The sequence below is a fragment of the Mauremys mutica genome, chromosome 9 (genome assembly GCF_020497125.1).
Source record: "Mauremys mutica isolate MM-2020 ecotype Southern chromosome 9, ASM2049712v1, whole genome shotgun sequence".
NCBI classification, from domain to species: Eukaryota; Metazoa; Chordata; order Testudines; family Geoemydidae; genus Mauremys; species Mauremys mutica.
In genome coordinates, this window is record NC_059080.1 from 1,300,808 (window position 1) to 1,321,831 (window position 21,024).

The 21,024-nt window shown below is 51.2% G+C and overlaps 1 protein-coding gene across 3 annotated transcripts in view; it reads right to left on the reverse strand.

Moving 5' to 3' along the window:
• DLG3 (discs large MAGUK scaffold protein 3) overlaps nucleotides 1-21,024 on the reverse strand; it is a 169,684-nt gene that overhangs the window by 147,693 nt on the left and 967 nt on the right. Inside the window, exons 2-3 of one of the 3 annotated variants that reach the window (XM_045030734.1) lie at nucleotides 18,417-18,548; nucleotides 244-392 (exon numbers count right to left, since the gene is read on the reverse strand). In XM_045030734.1, coding sequence (XP_044886669.1) covers nucleotides 244-392; nucleotides 18,417-18,548 — 281 coding nt within the window. Of the gene's footprint in view, nucleotides 1-243; nucleotides 886-11,557; nucleotides 11,613-18,416; nucleotides 18,549-21,024 lie in introns of those variants that run through there. The other 2 variants (XM_045030735.1, XM_045030733.1) reach the window with 2 other exon arrangements.

Below are 21,024 nucleotides of genomic sequence, written 5' to 3' on the forward strand. Positions count from 1 at the left end.
CAGATACCGCAGGGAGGATGGTTTAAGAATGTGTCTTGAACAGAATAAAAGTGTCAGCATCGGCTACCCCATGCCTGTGCTGAACATAGATTGTCTGCCTGTATGGGGGGACAAACCCATTTGCTGCACGGTTACAGATTTCCCCTCACTTGACTGGGATCTATGTAACTGACGTAGGACAAAGTGGGGAGGCTCTGGGTTTTCATGCAGCTTGGCACAGAAAGTGGGAGTCATCCTTCTTACCTCCGGGGTACGTGGGGGCTCTCCGGGGCTAGCAGGTGAGCCCAGCTCTCTGGCATCATGCTGATTCTCAGATATACGGGGGGCTGGATCTGGGATCTGATGCTGCGGGTGTGCAGAAAGTAAGCTCAGCTTATAGAACTCCTGAATATCTGCAAAACAGTATGAGAAACATCCATAGAAGTGGGGAATCCAAACTGAACAATTGAGAGGGCCCTGCCCAGTGAACCACAGACAGACCTCCGCTCTCTCTGCATTCCCTTCATGTTTAATGGCTGTGAGACCTGGTGCAGATAAACGTCTGCCTTGATAACTGGTACGGGATTCCTCTGCCTCCCACAGGACAGCCATCCTATGCTATACACACTCCACTGCGGGCTGTCGCTGTGAATGCAGTGCTTCCGCAGGCTACCAGATGAGCTCAGCGGTTCCCCCGCCCACACCCCGCACTAGGCTCTTCAGGTGCTAGCCCCAAGGGGGTCCCTTGTAAGTAATAGATGATTCATTTCCCGGGACTGGCAGGAAATCAGAAGGTGCGAATACCCCAGTTCCAATGCAAACAGCACCAGTCGTTCTGAACTCAGCCCCGAGGGGCACTTCAGTAGAGCTGTGTCAGGGTAACCATTGTGTCCCATTGGGGCCCATCCACCCCATCCTCCCACCACCCCCACATCCTGCTTGCTGGCTGCTGCCCGGCATCCTCCTGCTACTGCTACGGAGCCCCCAGCCAACGAGAGGCACGTGCGCTGCCTGCTGCGTGGCCTTCCTTCCACAGCCAGTGTCCAGGCTACTCCAGCCCGCTGCTCCTGCTCGCAGGCAGCCTCCGGCTCCCTCCTGCATCTGGTGCCTGCAGGGTTCTACTGCCCTTCCCGAGCCCCTCTCAGGCCGGAGTCTGCACTGGCTAGCTGCTGAGCTGGATAATGGTGCAGGTCAAGGGGCGTGGGAAAGCACCAGCAATGAGCAGCAAATCCGTTCCATCCGAGTTAGCCAGCCAGCAGCTGCTCCTGGATTACTGCCAGTTCCCTCCTCCCCCAGGGAATTCTGCTGCTGCTGGTGTCCAGAGGGCCTGGTGCCATTTAACCCTTATTTTGATACCAAACGCTGGCTGCCCCTGAGGTGGAAGGGGTGTAAGCACATGATCAATTGCCTGTCAACACACAGCAGGCACAGCGCAGACACCCAGCTCCTGGGTTCCAGGAGATCTGAGTCAACTTCTAAAAATAAATCAAGTTACAAACCCAAGCGTAATAAACAGAGATGTTTCCATCGCTGGGTTTGTCCCAACTGTCTCACCAGCATCAAGCAATAAAGGACGTCACGTGAGGTTCAGTGTTAGGTCACCTCTGGTCCAGGCCTTCTCCCCTGCTGGAGGCAGTGCAGCGATGGTCCCTGCGACAGTCTCCCCAGGAGGCTGCTTAATCCATCTGTAATTATTATAAGGGGCCACACCTTCTACTCCCAGAGCTACCCACTCCCTTCTGGGGCGACAGAGGCTGGGCGTGGTCAGGGCCTCACTGGCTCTGCCCGGAGGAAGGAAAGCCAGAACCACATGCTGGACAGCAGAGAGGGCAGTCGCCGGAGGCACAGGATTCCCTCCAGTTCTAGTTTAATGCTGCTTTGCTTTTTAATGAGACGACATCTGCATTCAACCCCTCTCCTCTACAGTGTGGTCCCCAGAGCAAGATGCTGACTCCCAGCCAAAGGAAACCAAGACAGGCAGGGGTGAAATTCACCCTGTCGGGAAGGCGTTTGGGCCCTAGGCTAGCTCCCAGCGGAGGAAGAGGGCACCATGCCGCCTGCACAGGGACAGCCTACTCGGTGGGACAGCCTACTGTCACACCTGCACTGAGCCCCTTTCGGAATGAGGCAGTGTGTGCCCATCCCTGGCCAGGCACCCCAGGGCTTCTGCTCCCCCACCCGCTGCAGCTACCCCAGCCACTGGCTGCGGGAGAGCAGAGCCGTCCAGGTGAGAGGCCAGGCTAGTCAGTCTGGACAAGGAATTCCCTCCATTACAGCCAAATACACCTGTTCCAACAGTCGCTGAGCTACCTGCACCATACAGGAGTCTCTGCAGGGACTGGAGGCAGAAGACATGGACCTGAGTGCGCAGGCACTTCAGGCCCTGTCCTCCCCCCTCCAGGGGAAGATGTAAAACCCCCGTGGAGACCCAGTGCAGTCCTGGTCAAAGAACTCCCGAACCAGCTTCTGGTTATCAGCCAGGAAACCCGGGGCCGGGACCTGGGTGTTGAGCCGAAGCCAGAGAATGGACAGGACTAGCTGGCTGAGCACCAGTGCCCTCCCCCGCAGAGAGAGGCACCGGAGTAGTCCCGTCCACCTCCGCAGCTGCTCAGCCACCCTGCCCTCCAGCCTTTGCCAGTCCTCTGGCAGAGAAGGATGCGTGGCGGAAAGGTAGATGCCAAGTTAGAGCTCCATCCGATGGCTTGAAGCGCGGGTGGGAGGGAGCTCGCCTACCACCCGTCCCTGACCATCAGGCCAGGCTCTTTACTCGGTGGCCTCCTCCGCCTGGGTCAAGAGCTCTGGCCTTTCACACAATGCACAGTCAACCTGTGGAACTCCTTCCCAGAGGATGTTGTGAAGGCCAAGCCAATAACAGCATTCAAAAAAGAATTAGATAAATTTCATGGAGGACAGGTCCGTCAATGGCTATTAGCCAGGATGGGCAGGAATGGTGTTTGCCAGAAGCTGGGAATGAGCGACTGGGAATGGATCACTTGATGATTCCCTGTTCTGTTCACTCCCTCAGGGGCACCTGGCACTGGCCACTGTCGGAAGACAGGATACTGGGCTAGATGGACCTTTGGTCTGACCCAGTACGGCCGTTCTTATGTTCTTAAAGCCACCTTCCCTCCCTGGACCCCACTGCCCCTTCCTGGGCCATGGCCTATGTGTTATCTCCTGAAAAGTGCAGAACAGAATCTGGCTGTAAGCATCCAGAAGAGAAAGTGGGGCAGCTAACAATACAGGGTGTAAGGGGAACCTGGGACTCATCCTTCCCGGACCCCAGCAGCACCACCAGTATATGGCACATATCCTAAAAGGGCCAGAAAGCAGCCACCCAAGGAGCCCAGTTAGCACAGACATGAGATCATAGTAACCAGTCACTACTAAGCAACACAAACAGGACTTTGTTTTAGTGTGAAAACATCTAGTCCTCTGTTATAAAAATAATCATTATGTAACAGAGAAGTATTGGCTCCTCCCTGTTCAGTTATTCTCAGCAACTGCCTGGAATGCGCTAAACTTTATGAAAATAGGATTAAAAATAAAAAACCTTCTCCCCAGTGTGTCACCAAACAATCCAGTCTCTGGATTTAGGTAAGTACAACTGAGCTCTCATGGCATACCAGTGGAATGGAGCCTGGGGTTACGATTTTTCAGCACTCACAAGTACGTGAGGCACTTCCCAGAGCAAATACGAAAGTTCCTGCCCCAAAGCAGAGGATCTGTGCAAGAGAACCCCTGAGTCCATGTTGGCCATTTCCAGGATCAAGGACTCATTTTAGACAGGATGCAGTAGATGGAAATAAGAAATAGTAGAGAAGGGCAGGACAGAGAAGAAGGCAGTAACAGCAGCATCACAGGTGTCTCAGTTAGGGGATGTGCCCAGCTTCGTGGTTAAATTCACTAATTTCTCATGGGCATCAGGAAATGCACGTTTGTTTCTCCCATACATTTGGTTACACAGAATTATTACACAAAAACAAGAGTAAGAGAATGTTATAGCTGCATAAGACAGAAAATACCATGGTTAAGGTTGCATGTTCAACTTTAAGAGCCAAATTCTGTACTGTGACATTGGTGTAAATCCAAAGTAACTCCACTGAAGTTACTAAGAGTCACTAGGGATTTACATGGGATAACAGAGATCAGAATTTGGCCATAATCTTTCCCCTGGGGTAGAAACGTCATGTGAATATTATTGTTTAACAGCTAGACTGCAGCAGTGTCTAGAGGCCAAAAGGCTGAGCACCCGGCCTGCCAGATGCTGTACAAACATATAGAAAATGACAATCCATGCCCCAGAAAGCATCCAGTTTAATTACATGATTAGAGACTTGCTCAGAATAGACATCTTTCCCATCCCCTCAGATTACACAGGTGCAGCACTTTGAAATAACTGGGGATTCTTGCCTGCAGCACTGATGCTACATTCATGATCAGATCAGCCCATTTCGGTAAACTGTTACTCTCTGGCGTGTTCCACCCCAGAGGTGGGTGTGGTAGGAGAAGCATTGTTCCATGAGCCTGTGAAGGGCTTTGGAATCCCTGGATCAGCAGCATACGGCCACCAGCCTGCAAAGAAAGTGCCACTGTAGAGCAGATGCTCTCATCCCTAGGGAAACGGACACTGATGCCACAGCCCCAGGCTGGGGTGCACTATCCCCTCCCCAGGGCATGTGAACATTTGGGGGCAATACAAAGACCCCTTTCAGCATGGGAGTCCCATGCCCCCACTCTCCTTGGGGCACTGCAGGGACTCTGTAGCAGGAGGTTTGCTGCATGAATTGGAAGGGGGTCAGAAGGGAGTTAATTGGCTGGGTGGCAGCCTCCCCCAGAGGAGCCGCAGGGAGCTGGATCAGCTCCTGCTCTTAGCACTGGACCTTTCGCTGCCTCGCCGCCCCAGCCAGTTTGCTGCCGTGACAGCTCATGGGTGTTTCCAACAGGACTCCAGCCCTGGAGGGTGAAAGGGGGAGGCTTTGTCCATTATGTGGCAGCCTGCTCGTCGGGGTGCTGCCGCGGGTGGAGCTGGGCAGGGACTGCCTGCAGCAGCTCTGTCTCTGCTCCCCCTGCTTAGATTTTCCAGCCTCCACAGACGACAACAGCTCCTTTCAGCCACAGGCCTCTTTTCGGGGAGTGAAATGTCCAGGGCACATTCTAACGGCGGATGTGGTTTCCTCTGGCCCCACATCAGGCAACTCCCACAGGCTGGCCCTTCTCTGGTGCCTGATGTCCTAAGACCGAAGCTCCCTCCAGCTTCTTCCCTGGGTGTAGCACAAATGACTTGAGTTGGAAACCTATGAGCCAACCCTTGCCCCCTGACTGCGCCCTTGCTACTCCCACTTGACAGTCACACACCACCTCTCCTTCTCCACCACAGACTGACTCACCCTCGTTCATTCCATACCCCTAGTCGCCATCACCTCCACTCCACCGCTCTTTGCTCCTCGCTCGCTCGCTTTCACCGCCCAGCCCACACTTCCTCACCCTCACGTTCAGTCTGCGGGGGTGTCACTGCAGGTAGATACACCTGCACGAGCTTTAGTCTCGCTGGCACAAGCCACAGTGGTAGGGAGCATGTGGCAGTGCAGGCTTTGGTGCATGCTAGCCACCCAGGCAGGGGCAGCTCTAGCCATTTCGCCGCCCCAAGCACGGCGGCACGCCGCAGGGGCGCTCTGCCGGTCGCCGGTCCCGCGGCTCCGGTGGACCTCCCGGAGCTGCGGGACCAGCGGACCCTCCACAGGCATGTCTGCGGAGGGTCCACTGGAGCCGCCTGCCGCCCTTCCGGCGACCGGCAGAGCACCCCCTGCGGCATGCGCTTGGCGTGCTGGGGCCTGGAGCCGCCCCTGCACCCAGGACTCTGTGAATGTATGTGGGTCCTGCACCCTGCTGGGGTCCATGCTGGCACACCTTCACTGCTTCCGTTACCCCTGGTAGCTACAATAAAGCTAGCTCAGCTAGTCCTTTAACAGACTCCAAGAACTGGTAGGTGAGGTCCCATGAGAAGAAAACTTAAGGGGAAAAGGAGTTCAGGAGAACTGGCAGTTTCTCAAGGAGACAATATTAAAGGCACAACTGCAAACCATTCCAATGCAAAGGAAAGCTGGGAAGACTAGAAAGGCCAATATGGCTCCATGAGGAGTTCTTTAATGATCTGAAAATCAAAAGGAATCCTACAAAAACTGGAAACATGGACAAATTGCTAGGGAGGAGTACAAAAGAATAGCCCAAGCCTGCAGGGACAAAATCAGAAAGGCTCAAGCACAAAATGAATGACACCAAGCAAGGGACATAAAAGGCAGTAAGAGACGCTTTAAATACATTGGAGCAAGAGAAAAATGAAGGGAAGTGTAGGTCCTCTATTTCGTGAGGAAGGGTAACTGATGACATCAAGGAGGCTAAGGTGTCTAATGCCTATTTTGATTCGGTCTTCACTAAAAAGGTTAATGGGGACCAGATACTCAACACAATTAATATTAACAACAAGGGGGAAGGAACGCAAGCCAAAGTAGGGAAAGAGCAAGTTCAAGAATAGTTAGATAAATTGGATGTATTCAAGTGAGCGGGACCTGCTGAAATTTATCCTTGGGTACTTAAGGAACTAGCAGAAGCAATATGAGAACCGTTAGCAATTATCTTCAAGAACTCATGAAGGACAGGGAAGGTACCAGGTGACTGGAGAATGACAAATATAAGGGGAACAAAGAGAATCCAGGGAATTAAAGACCAATCAGCCTAACTTGATACCTGGAAAGATCCTGGGACAATTATTAGACAATCAATCTGTAAGCATCTAGATGATAATAAGGTTATAAGGAACAGCCAGCATGGATTTGTCAAGAACAAATCATGCCAAAACAACTTGATTTCCTTCTTTGACAGGGTTACTGGCCTAGTGGATGGGGGAAGCAGTATACTATCTTGATTTTAGTAAGGTTTTTGACACAGTCCTGCATGACATTCTCATAAGCAAACTGGGGAAATTTGGTCTAGATGAAACTACTGCAAGGGGGGTGCACAACTGGTTGAAAGACTGTACTCAGAATAGTGATTAATGGTTCGCTGTCAAACTGGGAGGGTGTATCTAGTGGGGTCCTGCAGGGGTCAGTCTTGGGTCTGGTACTATTCAATATTTTCATTAATGACTTGCAAAATGGAGAGGAGAGGATGCTTCTAAAATCTGCAGACGACAACAAGCTGGGAGGGGTTGCAAGCACTTTGGAGGACAAAATTCTTCAAAAAAAGAACTAGATAAATTTATGGAGGATAGATCCTTCAATGGCTATTAGCCAGGGTGGGCAGGGATGGTGTCCCTAGCCTCTATTTCCCAGAAGCTGGGAATGAGCGACAGGGGATGGGTCACTTGATTCCCTGTTCTGTTCATTCCCTCTGAGGTGCCTGGCATTGGCCACTGTTGGAAGACAGGATACTGGGCTAGATGGACCCTTGGTCTGACCCAGTATGGCTGTTCTGATGTTATGATTAGAATTCAAAATGAATTTAACCAATTGGAGAATTGGTCTGAATTCAACAAGATGAAATTCAATAAAGACAAGTCCAAAATACTTCACTTAGGAAGGAAAAATCAAATGTACAAATACAAAATGGGAAATAACCTGCTATATGGTAGTACTGCAGAAAAAAAGATCTAGTGTTTATAGTGGATCACAAACAGAATGAGTCAACAGTGTGATGCAGCTATGAAAAAGGCTGATTATCTCTCCGGAGTGTATTAACAGGAGTTTGGTATGTAAGACCTGGGAGGTAATTGTCCCACTCTACTCGGCACTGGTGAGGCATCAGCTGGAGAATTGTGTCCAATTCTGGGCGTCACGCTTTAGGAAAGATGTGGACAAAATGGAAAGTGTCCAGAGTAAAGCAACAAAAATGATCAAAGGTTTAGAAAACCTGATCTGTGAGGAAAGGTTAATAAAACTGAGCATGTTTAGTCTTGAGAAAAGAAGATGGGGTAGGGGGGAGAAGAGGGACCTGATCTCTTCCAATATGTTAAGGGCTGTTAGAAAGAGGACGGTGATCAATTGTTCTCCACATCCACTGAAGGTAGCACAAGAAGTAATGGGCTTAATCCGCAGCAAGGGAAATTTAGGTTAGATGTTAGGAAAAACCTTTCTAAACTCTCAGGATAGTTAAGCTCTGGACTAGGCTTCCAAGGGAGGTTGTGGAATCCCCATCATTGGAGGTTTTTAAGACCAGGATGGACAAACCCCTGTCAGGGCTGGTCTAGCTTTACTTGGTCCAGCCTCAGCGCAGGGGCTGGAGTAGATGACTTCTCCAGGTCCCTTCCAGCCCGACATCTATGATCCCACCCAAACTTCGAATACACCTGGATCTGTGGTGTAGACGTACTTTGGATGTGCTCATGTCAGAAAGAAAAGTCAGGAGAAGGGAGGGACAGGGGGAAAGGGAGCTGGGTGACAATGGAAGCAGCCAGAGGAAGGAAGGAAGGGGGAGCCCAGGACTACCCCCCCACCCCCCCAGACCTCTTGCCCTGCAACACCACAGGGCAGCGTCCCTCCAAGGCAGGTTTGTATCTGTGAACGGTGCCTTGCAGCAAAGGACTGCAAGCAGGCCACCCAGTACTCCCTACGGATCACTGAAAAACCCCTGATCAGATACAAGCCGGTTTTCAAGCAAGAATCCTGCAGAGGCTCAGATACTGAGACACACACAGAGGCTTCTGTTCCATGAACACCACGCTCTGAGGGTGTGTCCTCTGGCATACTCTTTGTACTGTGCCTGTTGCGGAGAGGTCACTGTATCCAGCACACCCACCCACAACCCAGCAGAAGTCAGGTTATCCAGGGAGAGACTCATCCTCCCATTAGTCAGTGCTTACAGCAGTAGCAGCAGGAGCTGGTGTCGGTTTCCGAGGAGACAGGACAGCAGTGCTCTTGCCGGAGAGGAAGAAAAGGGCTACGTAAGGCACTGATCCTCAGCAGCATCTGCAATGATGCAGGGCAGCATACGGCAGCTCTGGCTGGTTTGCGATGATTTCATAGGGATCACGTGCAGCACACGGGACATACAAGGGGAGCAGAGGGCACACAGCAGGAAGCTGGGTCAGTGCACCAGGTGTGGGAAGGGAATCTGCAGATAGGGTAGGGCCTGCAGTAATGAAGAGATCAGGCTGCCAGGGAGCCCAGCAAATCCTCCAGCACTAACTGCTCCACCAACGTGACCGCATGTGTCCTGTGGGCCTTGCAGGCTGCATCTCAGTAACCAGCCCACGAAGGAGCTGTCAGGGACTGCTTCCTGCGCCGCCTCTGCTGTGAACATGTAGCCCTGATGATTAGTCTGTTGGTCTGTATAAAATGTCTTTTTGATAAAATTTAAGTATGTAATAGGCTTATAGATTTATAGATTTGCAATAGCTGAAATGCAAGACAGACATCCAGGTCAGACATCCTGTGACGCTGAAGGCAACCTTTGGGGACCCTTACTCAGAAAAGTAATAATAAGACAAATTACCTACGCAAATGTCTGGAGACCGTTAACTCAACCAATAACAGTAAAGATACTTATAACAGATAAATTCCACCAACCCTACTAACCCACCCCAGATCAGGCTACAAACATGAGAGAGGACGATTCCCAAGAGAGCCATGGAATCAGGCTGCCCACACAGCCACTGGCAGGAGGCTGAGCGGCCTCAGGATCACCAGCCTGAAACATTCAAACTGCATGAGATGGGACCAAACAGCAGGACATTTTTCGTAGACGAGATTGGGCTTTTGGGGCGGTCTTCTCATTTCTGCACTCCCCTGTCCGTGGAAGAAGCGCGGGGCTGCTGCTCGGCCAGATGGACGGGAGTAAGGCACCGTGGTCCCCTGCCAGAGGCCCCAGCAGCTATCAGGGCTCCGCTGTGCTGGATGCTGCACAAACACACAGCAGAGACCCTCCCTGCCCCCACAGCTTACAGTCTAATGCAAAGCCTGGGAGCCAGCGTGCGACATGGGAACTGGAACAGGGACCAAACGAATTCCCACTCGGGTCCATCCACCAGCCGTTGGCCGGGAACGACTTTTAATCTCTGCTGAGCTGGACAAAATTCCAAGCTGTGATGAACAGGTGACAGATACCCTAGCCCAGCCCATTAGCAATGCTCTGAGGCAGCCAGTCCCCCAGGAGCACTAATGCTGCACCTTCGGGAATGAAGCAGCTGTTTGGAGAGACCAGGTTATTCAATCCAGTTCTTGCCTTTCTGGAGCTCAGACACACAGGCCCCCCTGAGTCTCAAACATACCCAGCCTGCCACACCCTGTTCCGGTTCCTAGAGGGACAGCTCTCCCTCAGCCACACACAGCTAATAAAAAGGCAACAACAAAACAATTAGCAGATCCACTTTCACGTCTACATACAACGTCGTTCAGACTAAACTACTCCCACAAGGTCTCAGGGCCCTTATGCTAACTTTGATACAGAGATGTAGTCGTTTGCACCCACACCCTTCGGACCTGTCCTGCTTCCCCAATAGCTCTGCCCCGCATTTCAGTAAAGACGCTGCTCACACGGACAGGAGGGATTCTCTCCTTGGGGTAGGCAGCCAGGAGAATTCTTCTGTCGACCTAGCGCCGTCTACACTGGCGGTTAGGCCAGTTTAACTGTGGTGCTCATGGGGGTGGATTTTACACACCCCCAAGCGACATCCTTATACCAACCCAAGCTCCTAGCATAGACCGGGCCTAAGAAACTGCTATCCTCTGTGCAAGTCAGTCCAAACGGAGCCAGCGTGTACATGCCAGTGGTTACACAAGTATTTGTGAGGCAGCACTGAGACACTGAGCACTAGCATTCTTGGTTCTTCTTGGCTAAGGTTACAAACATCGCAGCCAAACGTGACCAAGCCTTTCTCTGGGTTGTCTGCAGGGACTGAACCTGGGATCTCTGGTCGTTAGCTAAAGCAGATTTCTAAGGCTCTACACTGCACTTAGATCCCAGCGGCTGACCTGGGCTCGCGAGGCTCAGCCTAAGGGGCTGTTTAACTGCAATGTAGATGTTTGGGCTCAGGCTGGAACCTGGGCTCTAGGACCCTGCCAGCTGGGAGGGTCTCGGTGCTTGGGTTGCAGCCTGAGTCCGAACAGCTACACCACAATTGAACAGCCCTGTGACCCGAGCCCCCCCAAGCCCGAGTCGGCGGGCGCAGGCCAGCCATGGGTGTATAACTGCAGCGTAGAGGTACCCTTAGTCTACAAACACTAACAGAGTCATAAACCGCAGTAGTCTAGCGAGTGACACAGAGCCACTCCTGTAGAGTGGATTTAGCATGATCCTTCGGAAAGGCTATAGGGCAAGGTGGCATCTGGTATGTTAGAAACCTGACTTCTGTTCCCAGTTCTGCCTAATGTGCAAGTACAACAACCTTCTTTGTAAAACTAGTGAATAATAGTTAACCCCCGAGGACTGAAACCCTGCCTCGTACTAAGGATTGCTGTACGAACAAGAGCTAGGAGCAGAGCTAGGTCTGGAATGTCTGGTCTCTGGGATAGTAGTTTAGTGCACCTTCCCTATACACCATGGTACTGTGGGGCAGTCCCTTCCTTCCCACACAATCACATACCGGCTGCAGTTTTTGAATCGTCATGAGACTCCTGAAGCATGTTGGTGAGAGCTGGCTGTTCCCATGGTCTCCATGGCCCCCGAGGGCCTGAACTGTTCCCTGGGCAGTTTCACTACAAATCACAAACCTGGCTCACCAGCAGGCAAAGGCCTCAAACACATTAAGAAAAAGGCCAGGAGGCAAGAGGCAGCAAATCCTGTTTTCGCTGCTCATGGCCAGATAATTTCTTTTGTGCCTGAGCCCAGTGCTCATGCATTCCTGAGCAGCAGCAGCAGCACTCTGTCCGGAAATAACCACCCTCTCACACAGCGTCTCTAAGCCAAGCACGGCCTGTTCCCGGCGCAGAGCCGGACACAACTCCGCCCCCACCAGTCGCTCCCCAAAGCGAGCAGCCCCGTCCTAGCCCTAGCCCGGTAACGACACACACAGTCCCTGCGGCGAAGGCCTGTTCGCTGGGATGCACTAGCAGAGGAAGGCAGGTGCCACCCAGGCCCTGCAGGAGTGTGAGTGCCCCAGTTGTGAAGCCAGACACATGCTTTGGGTCCCCCCAGGGCACACAGGGGCCTAAAGAAAGCAGCCACCACACTCCTGAAAGCACGCCGAGTGACAGACCTCCTCCTCCTCAGCCCAGCACTGTCTGAGCCAGGGCAGGTGCCCTTCTGGGAGTCTGCACAGAGCCCAGCAAGTGGAGCTGCCAAGCTGCCTGGGTACTAACCAAACCAAGAATAATGCCACTCCTCCCTTGGGTTAGCTCCCCGCCAACCCCAGGGATTTACACACCTGCTGGGCTCCAAGCTGGAGAAACTCCACCCCAGCGGGAAAGTGAGCAGAGAGACAGCAAACCGACCGGGACTGAAACTGCCTCGTCTCTCCCAGAGCTACACAGCCCCACTGGCTGCCACCGCCACGGGCAATAAAGCCACACGCAACAAGGGGATTCCACCCAGGCCAAGCCCCATTTTCACAGGTTAATGTTATCATGAGCCCTCCCCAGAGTCACTTTCTACTGTGCTAGCCCCTCGGTGCCCTGGGTGGGGCTCAGGACCCAGTCATGCTAGGCGATCTTCACACCTATAGCAGGAAGACAGTCCCAGACTGAAAGAGCCTATAATCTATGCATGTGATGAGACAACAGCTGGCGGATAAAACAAATACATGGAGTGGAGGAGAAGGTACCCAGCAAAGCTGCCCTGGGTTAGCAGCATCTGCACACATACACCTGCGTGTCACATGGTTTGTCTGTCCTGTGGAGTGTAGGAGCTGCACTCCTGCTCACAGGGACTCACTGACCCATCACTGGATTTTGTTTATTCCAAACCAACTAGACCCTCAGAGAGGACTCTGGAAATCTGGCTCGTGAACAAACATTGTGGATTTCAAATGTATTTGATATGGAAATTCCAGCTAATTGGCCAGGGTCTCCCTGCTGGACTCAGCCTCTCCCCCAGATTAGCCTGTTTTGAGCTAGACGACCCAGGAATGTAGCTGATCTCCACTCCTGCGCTAACAAAACACCACCAGCCAGTTTATCTTTACGCCTCCTGCTGACACCACGGTGCCCCCTGACCAGCTGCAGCATGTTCTGCTGAGGACAAGGGCTCTGCATTCCTCTTCAAAGCCATGGAACAGCTCTGTCATTGTTCCCAGGGTGATCATTCATAGCTCCGATCTCTCGGGGAGGGAAGACAGAGCTCCTGGAACCCGGCAGAAAAGGGAAGAAGGGGCAGAATGCAAGGAGTCAGTGGGGCAGGAGAGGAGAGACTAAGGAGAACGCCCTCTGTTGGATTGCTGTGCGGGACACAGGTTCTGGATGCAGCTACATGTGGTAAAGATGCGAACTGCCTAGGTCATATGGTGACGTGAACCTCAGAAATGCCTGAAAGAGAACTGGTTGCCATTAATTACCATGATAGGGTGTACTGAGAATGGATAGATGGATCCTCCAGGCTCTCACCACCTGGCCAGAGCTAACCAGATGCTCTTGAGCTTTCACTTGCACCACCGTTTACTCAGAAGATTTCATACGAGCCTGAGACACATCTCTGAGGTCTGGGAGGAACAGCAGAGCTGGGGCATTTCTTCTCTTTCCAAGGGACTGGGGAATCAGACATCCCTTTAAGGAACCTCTGAAGACACTTTAGAATTGCTGCACATTTCCCTTGAGGTCTGGAGTCTCTAGGCAACTGGCAGGTGGAATCCAAGGAGAAGAGTTCCGATAGGGAGCTCTTGTGTCTCACTGAAGATTATTTCTGCTGTAAAATTGTTCCCTGGTATTGTCTTTATATTTTTGTATCTTAAGAGACACTCATAACTAGTTCCTACCTAGAATTTATCCTGATCTGTACAGCACAAAACAGAGCAGCCTCTGGGTTCTAGATGTCACATTATTTCTGTTTTTAAAAAAAAATCCTTCACCAAGGTGTAACATTTTTAAATGGCCTTGTATTTATGTAACCCACAAAATTATTATATATATTTGTTATTCCCCCTGCTGGCTCCACACACAACTAAAATTAATGGTAGCTTGGGTACAAGGTATAATGTGCAAAGAGAATAAAATTAAGACAAGAAAGATATACATTTGGCAGATTAACAGGTCCAATTTCACAAAGCTGAAAATAATTATGAGCCAAATTGGCCGTGAGGAAGAATTTGTTCAGAAAAATCTGAAAGATAATTGGAAATAATTTAAGGACACCTTACGAGATGCCCCAAAAGCCACAATCCCACAATCAAGCAGAAGACTGTACTGGTTCAAAAAAGACCTGTTTTAGAGGGGAAGTGAATGCAGCTATAAAAAATACACACACAAAAAATGTAACAAATGAAAGAAAGGGGAATTTGATAGCAATGAATATAAATGAGAAGTTAGGAATGGTAGAAAATTGATAAGGAAAGCAAAAGGGACACAAAGAGAAATCTATGGCCAGCATAGGTAAGGACACTAAGAAGAAGTTTTTAAAATGTATTATGAACAAAAAGAATCCTGACAATGGTGTTGGTCTATTTCTAGATGGAAATGGTAAAATTATCAATAATATCCAGAAAAGGCAGAAGTGTTCAACAAATATTTATTTTCTGTAGTTCAGGGAAAAACAGAGGATATAGTCTCATCACATGGTGATGACACTCCTTCCATGCCACTGGTATCTCTGGAGGATGTTAAACAGAAGCTACTAAAGTTAGACATTTTTAAATCAGCAGGTCCAGATAACTCGTGGCCAAGAGTTTTAAAAGAGCTGGCTAAGGAGCTTGCTGGACTGGTAAAGGGTGATTTTCAATAAGTCTTGGAGCATTAGGGAAGTTCCAGAAGACTGGAAGAGAACTAATGTTGTGCCAAATGAGATGACCCAGGCAATTATAGGCCTACCACCCTGACATCAATCCTGGGCAAGATAATGGAGTAGCTGATATGGGACTCGCTGAATAAAGAATTAAAGGGGAGGGTAATGTAATTAATGCAAATCAACATGGGTGTATGGAAAACAGATCCTGTCAAACTAACCTGGTATCTTTTTTTGATGAGATTATTAGTTTGGCTGATAAAAGTAATAGTGTTGATGTAATATCCTTAGACTTCTCTAAGGCATTTGACTTGGTACCACGCGACATTTTGATTGCCCGACTAGAATGATATAAAGTGACCATATTGTTGTATGCAGATTTGTACCCGTGTTAGTCCCAGGATATTAGGGGGACAAGGTGTGTGGACCAACTTCTGTTGATGAGAGAGATAAGCTTTCGAGCTACACAAAGCTCTTTAGGTCTGGGAAATGTACTCAGAGTGTTACAGCTAAATACAAGGTGGAACAGATTGTTTAGCATAAGCAAATATAAAATGTGTACAACTAGGAACAAAGGATGTGGTCCACACTTACAGGATGAGGGACTCTACCTTGGGAAGCAGTGATTGAAAAAGATGTTGGGGTCGTGATAGATAATCACCTGAACATGTGACGCTGTGCCCAAAAGAGTAATGCAATCCTGGGATGCATTACAGGGGGATATTGAGTAGGGGTAGAGAGGTTATGTTACCTCTGTATTTGGCATTGGTGCGACCACTGCCGGAGCACTGTGTCCAGGTGTGGTGACCACAATTCAAAATGATGTTGATAAATCAGCTGCAGTTCAGAGAAGAGCCATAAGGATAAGTAAAGAATTAGAAAACATGCCTTATAGTATAGTCTATACTCAAGGATCTCAATCTATTTAGCTTAACAAACAGAAGGTTAAGGGATGACTTGATTACAGTGTGTAAGTACCTACATGGAAACAAATATTTAATAATGGGCTCTTCAATCTAGCAGAGAAAGATCTGACATGATCCAATGGCTGAAAGGTGAAGCTAGACAAATTCAGACTGGAAATCAGGTGCAAATTTTTAGCAGTGAGAGTAATTAACTATTGGAACAATTTACCAAGGGTCCTGGTGGATTCTCCATCACTGACAATTTTTACCTCAAGATGGGATGTTTTTCTCAAAGCTCTGCTCTAGGAATGATTATGGGAGAGTTCTGTGACCCATGTTTTGCAGGAGGTCAGATTAGATGATCACAATGGTCCCTTTTGACCTTGGAATCTATGAGTCTATGAAAACAAAAACACTCTTCTTAGATGGATATAAATTTGGTATCAAACAGCTAACTCTTCGTTTTAATGCCCAGATAATTAACGTGTGTCCCCACTGAGCAAGCCACAATAGTTGGGGTCGTGTAGTAATTTTTGTTGTCAGAAGGGGGTCGCAGTCCATTGAGATTTGAGAACCCCAGATGTACAGGCAGGTTGGATTTCAGTCTGGTGGGATACGGTTAGAAATGCCATCCAAACAAATTGTACTACTCAGGCCTGGAAAAGGGAGGTGGAAAGACATTACTGGCCACTGGGTTCTCTCTCTGTTCAAAACACCTGTTCTTCTCTATAGCCTGAGCCCACATGACTCAGCAAATGGAGCCACACAGCAGCCCATGAGCCATTGCACCTGGGCACTGACAAGCTTCTGCCTATGCTGTGCCTGCAAGCAACCACATGCAGCGGGAGCGAGTGAGGCAGCAGCGTGGCCCGGAGCATGCCAACAGAGCGTCCATCCAGCAGGAAAGGAGGTGGGAGCCAGCATCCTAGAAATACCCATCCTGCCTCACCAGCTTCAAATGCATGTCATTAACTATTCATAGTCATTCATTTAGCAAGACAGGAGTTGGAGTGTTAGGTTGTGTCTCAAGACACAATTCCCTGCTCTCCCACAGACTTCATATATGACCTAGGCTTAGGCAAATCACTTAGCTTCTCTGTGCCTCCATTCTCCTGTGTCCCATGGGGAGGCTAGCACTTCCCTGCCTCGTCAGGTGTCTGCGGGGACATGCATTAAAGATCATGAGGAGCTCGGGTACTAGGATGATAGGGGCCATACAAGTACCTTAGGGAGAAGCCAAGTTAATTTCATTTAGATGTCCACAAACGATGGTGGTTCTCACACATGTATTCATTATTTTAGCTTATTAGCAGACTAATTCCCACAGATACCTTTTTGTCTCCGGCTTGTTGTAGCATTTAGCGTTGGAGTTGTGTTAATGTTGATTGGACACATAAAAGTCACATGGTAGGGTTTGTGCACCTCAAGGGTTACTGTTAAAAGCAGGTTTCTGCCGGGAATTCTGCCAGTCCTGAACTCAGGATTTCGTTTTTGTGAATAGTCTGTAGTAATCACTTAAAATTTGCTGCTTCCAGGAACAGTCCTGGCCATTAATTTGTTTGCTAGAAAATTCATGGGAAGTGAACAGGAAAGGGGCATGAAAGTAGGAAGTCGGTGTGTGTAAAAATTCAACAGGATAGTGTGGGAGTTTCTCTCACTGTATTTGTCTAGTTTCTAATAAGACTCAAACTGCGCTGATGTAATTCCAGGGGGTTGCTGCACTGCAATCCAAGGCATTTTCAGTCCTCTGACCTGCAAGATGGGGCTGCCTAGTACGGCCATTTCTCGTGTATAGTTCTTTTCCATCAACACATCGTATTCCTTGCAAATACTCCAGGTTCGGAGTTCCTGAAAGACAGGGCTCCATTGGGAGCTGCTTTCCCAAACCTGTGAAATATTATCTGCAACAGGAAGCAAGTGGAGAAAAACCTACTTGTCCCCAAGGGATGGTAATAAGAATAGAGAGAAGCAATGCCGGACACAAGCAGGCTTTGTGTGGCAGGGCCGGGAGGGGAAGGTGCATAAAGCTCCATCACACGATCCATAGCTGACGGGCCATAAACACCATCATGTCTGAACACTGCAAGGAGTGCTTTATAAAACTTCAAGGCCCCTTAACGTGCACTGGCCTGGGCATCCCAGGGGTGAAAATAATCCACATTGCCCCACAAATCTGCAGTGAAAAAGAAAGACTGAGGCATCAGTTAGAAGGTTAAGACCAGTCAGTGAGAGGAGCATTCTGGGAATCGTAGTCCACAGGACCTATGCATGACCCGCTTTGCCTTTCACTATTACAGTTACAGGTCTCCCAGGTTAAGCCATTTAACAGCTCCAGCTGCACGGAAGCTTTGCGCTCTTCCACATGCTTTGAATGGCATCGTTCTGTGCTGGGTACTGAGCTCAGGTCGCTGACTCCCGCAGACAAAGGGGGGGCTCTAGGGCTCGTCTCTGGCCTCAGACGGAGTGTAGAAAAGCCTTGACACAGGCTGCAGAAAGTTCCTTAGAACTCACTCCCCCGAGAAGCTGGGCTCCTGACGCAGACACTACGAGACCAGAGCCCGGGTCCTCTGCTCCGCACCCTGAGAGGGGAGGGTTACGCGTGTGCGTCAGCCACAGAGTGGCTGTTCAGTGCAAAGCCAGCAATCAGCTCACTAGGCGGAAGGCACTTACCCAGCAGGGCCTGAAAGAGGTCACTTCGGAAGATGTGTGAGACCTTTCCGATAGAGGCCTTCAACTGCTGCTCCTCTGGAGCCCTCAGCGTGGTTTGGTACCTGGTCAGAATTGCCACTGCCCGTTGAGTGTCTGAGGAGACAGCACAGGAGAACCCTCAGACAGCATCAGAGCATCACGTAACACATTGCATCACCCACAACACGTCACCACCCATCACTGCCCCGTGGCACTTTTCGTACCCACACCAGGAAGGGGTACGCTACCCACCGGATCAATCCCTGCCACCAGGAACCCCTCAGGCACATCGGTGAAAGTGGGCCAGACCCTGCACCGCTGATTTACCGAGCAGTGAAAGACGAAGGGTCACTGCTGAAGTCAGGCACAAATTATGGAACTAGTGGTTCTGATTCCTCTGAGCCTGAAGGTAAGAGACCGGACAGACTGTATCCACCTAGCCCCAAACATGCTGGAATTACACTGTAACCCCAACCCTCAGCATCTGGCCCTAAGGCAGACAGGCCAATCCTGGGGGTGCACCCAGCTGCACTGCATGCTGGGATCCCATGTCTCCACAGGAGCAGGGCGGTTAGCTCCACTGGAGGGAGGGGAGAGGTTTCTGGCTGCATTGCATCCTGGGAATCATGGTCTCCATGTGAGGCCACTCTCCGGCAGGGGAGAGCAGCCACAAGCTAGGGCAATTATGCACAAGGGGTGTTGCCCACTGGCTCCCCCCGGGCCACGGCTGGCTCTCAGCGAGGCTGGGTTTGGACATCCCCCTGCTCCCCAAGCTGGTCTTTGGCAGACAGGAGCCAAGTCTGCTCTGAGCTGCCTGATAGGCTACCTCACATTATGGACATGCTGCCTTCACCAAAAGAAAGAGGGGCTGTAATGGCAAGGTTAGCTTGGGTCCAGGCTGGGGCTGGGGGCTGGGATTGAAGCACACAGGTGGGCGTGGGAGCCAAGGGCTGGGACAGCAGGGGCCTGACCCATTTGCATCTGGAGAGCTGACTGTTTCTCTGGATGAGCTCAGCTCTATAGCCCGACGCAGGCCAGCTCCTGTAGCTCAGCAGCAGCCCCTTGTCCTAGCAGAGCAACGGATCTCACACAAACAAGAAGGTTTTGCACAGACCTTGGGCTGGTCCCATCCCTGTCAGCAAATGTTTCCCTTTGTTATGGAGGCAGCAGGAAAAACAAAGGACTTCTGTGTGGGGGAGGAGGCGAGGAGGGAGGTCAGGGCACATCTCTGGACCTAGGAACTCATGCAAAAGGGTTGATCTGCCTTGCTAGTCCTGCAGCATCCAGCGCTCACAGCAGGGGTCAGAGCACAGAACAAGGGGATCTGTGTCCCTCAGAGCCTAGACTCAGGCCAGCTGGAGTCCCTGCTCCCAGTCTCTGGGCCTGGGGATTTCTGCAGGGACATGGTCCCGGCAGGGAGACAGAACCCCCCCTCCCCCAATCTCCTCTTGGCTGGAAGAGGAAGGTGGTTTTGTGTGTGTCACCTTCCCACACTGGTGTATTGCAGGCCCCAGAATGGAAAGTGGAAGCAGGTGAAGCATGAATAAGCCTGAATACAAACAGAGTCCCTCCCACCCAGAGCGGGTGAGAGGCTGGGATCTCCTGGGACGCCAGCTGGATTCACTGGGTTTGCCGGGGATTCCAGGCTCCTGCCAGCCCTGGAACCTAAAGCCCCTCTGCCTACAGAACCAGTTCAGCCCGGGCAGCGGCTGCCCCGGCTTCACACACACGCTGCCCAGCTCACCCTTCCCCAGCCAGAGGGTCAGTCTTGTAGCCTGTTCACTCCGTGGCCTGGTTCCTGAGACTAACACAGTGGAGCCAGCAAGGGCCCGTGTGAGGAGGCTGGCTGCCCCCTAAACACAGAGAACCAAAACTCCCGCTGCTTGGCTGTGGAAAGTGCATGAGCCCAGGGGAGCCCGAGACACATCCCTCCCCTGCGAGGCTGCACAGAGGGGGTCCGATACTGTCTGGGTGTGACGGATACAGTGCACTGAACCCCACACAGGCCCACCCCGCAGGTGCTGGGGGGGGGGGTCTGCCCAATCTTCATCCCACAAAACAACCTCTGCAAGTGCCCCAGAATCGCCTCCTGCTGTGACAATTGGGTTCCACTTTGGCCTCACTCCCAAGTGGTCCCGTGAATGCAGCCTGAAGCTGGGGGGTGGGCTCTCACCACACCAGACCAGGAGGAGGGGAGGGCCGTGTCCCCTGGCCTACGACCACAGACAAAACTGGACTCCAGGGAAACATGTCACACGACAGCCCCCTGAGGCCTGGTGGATGCAGCAGTGACTGGAGAGAGCCTGAGCCCGGGTGCCTCCCACCCGCTATCGAAGGGCTAAAGGCCCAAGGGACCAGCACAGGGGGGTGAGCACCCAGCTGACCCCCAGGCACAGCTGCCAGCTCAGGCCCTCAGCACACTGAGACCAGCAGGACCCTGCCAGTGCCAGCACCCATGGCCCAGTCCACGCCCAGGGTCTCTGGGCCTCGCTCACGCTGTGCCACGGCTGGCTGCAGCTTCTCCTGGAGCTGGCTGGCAGAGGTGCCCTGGCGGACACACCTAAGGGAGCCGCTGGGCTTTTTCCAGTCA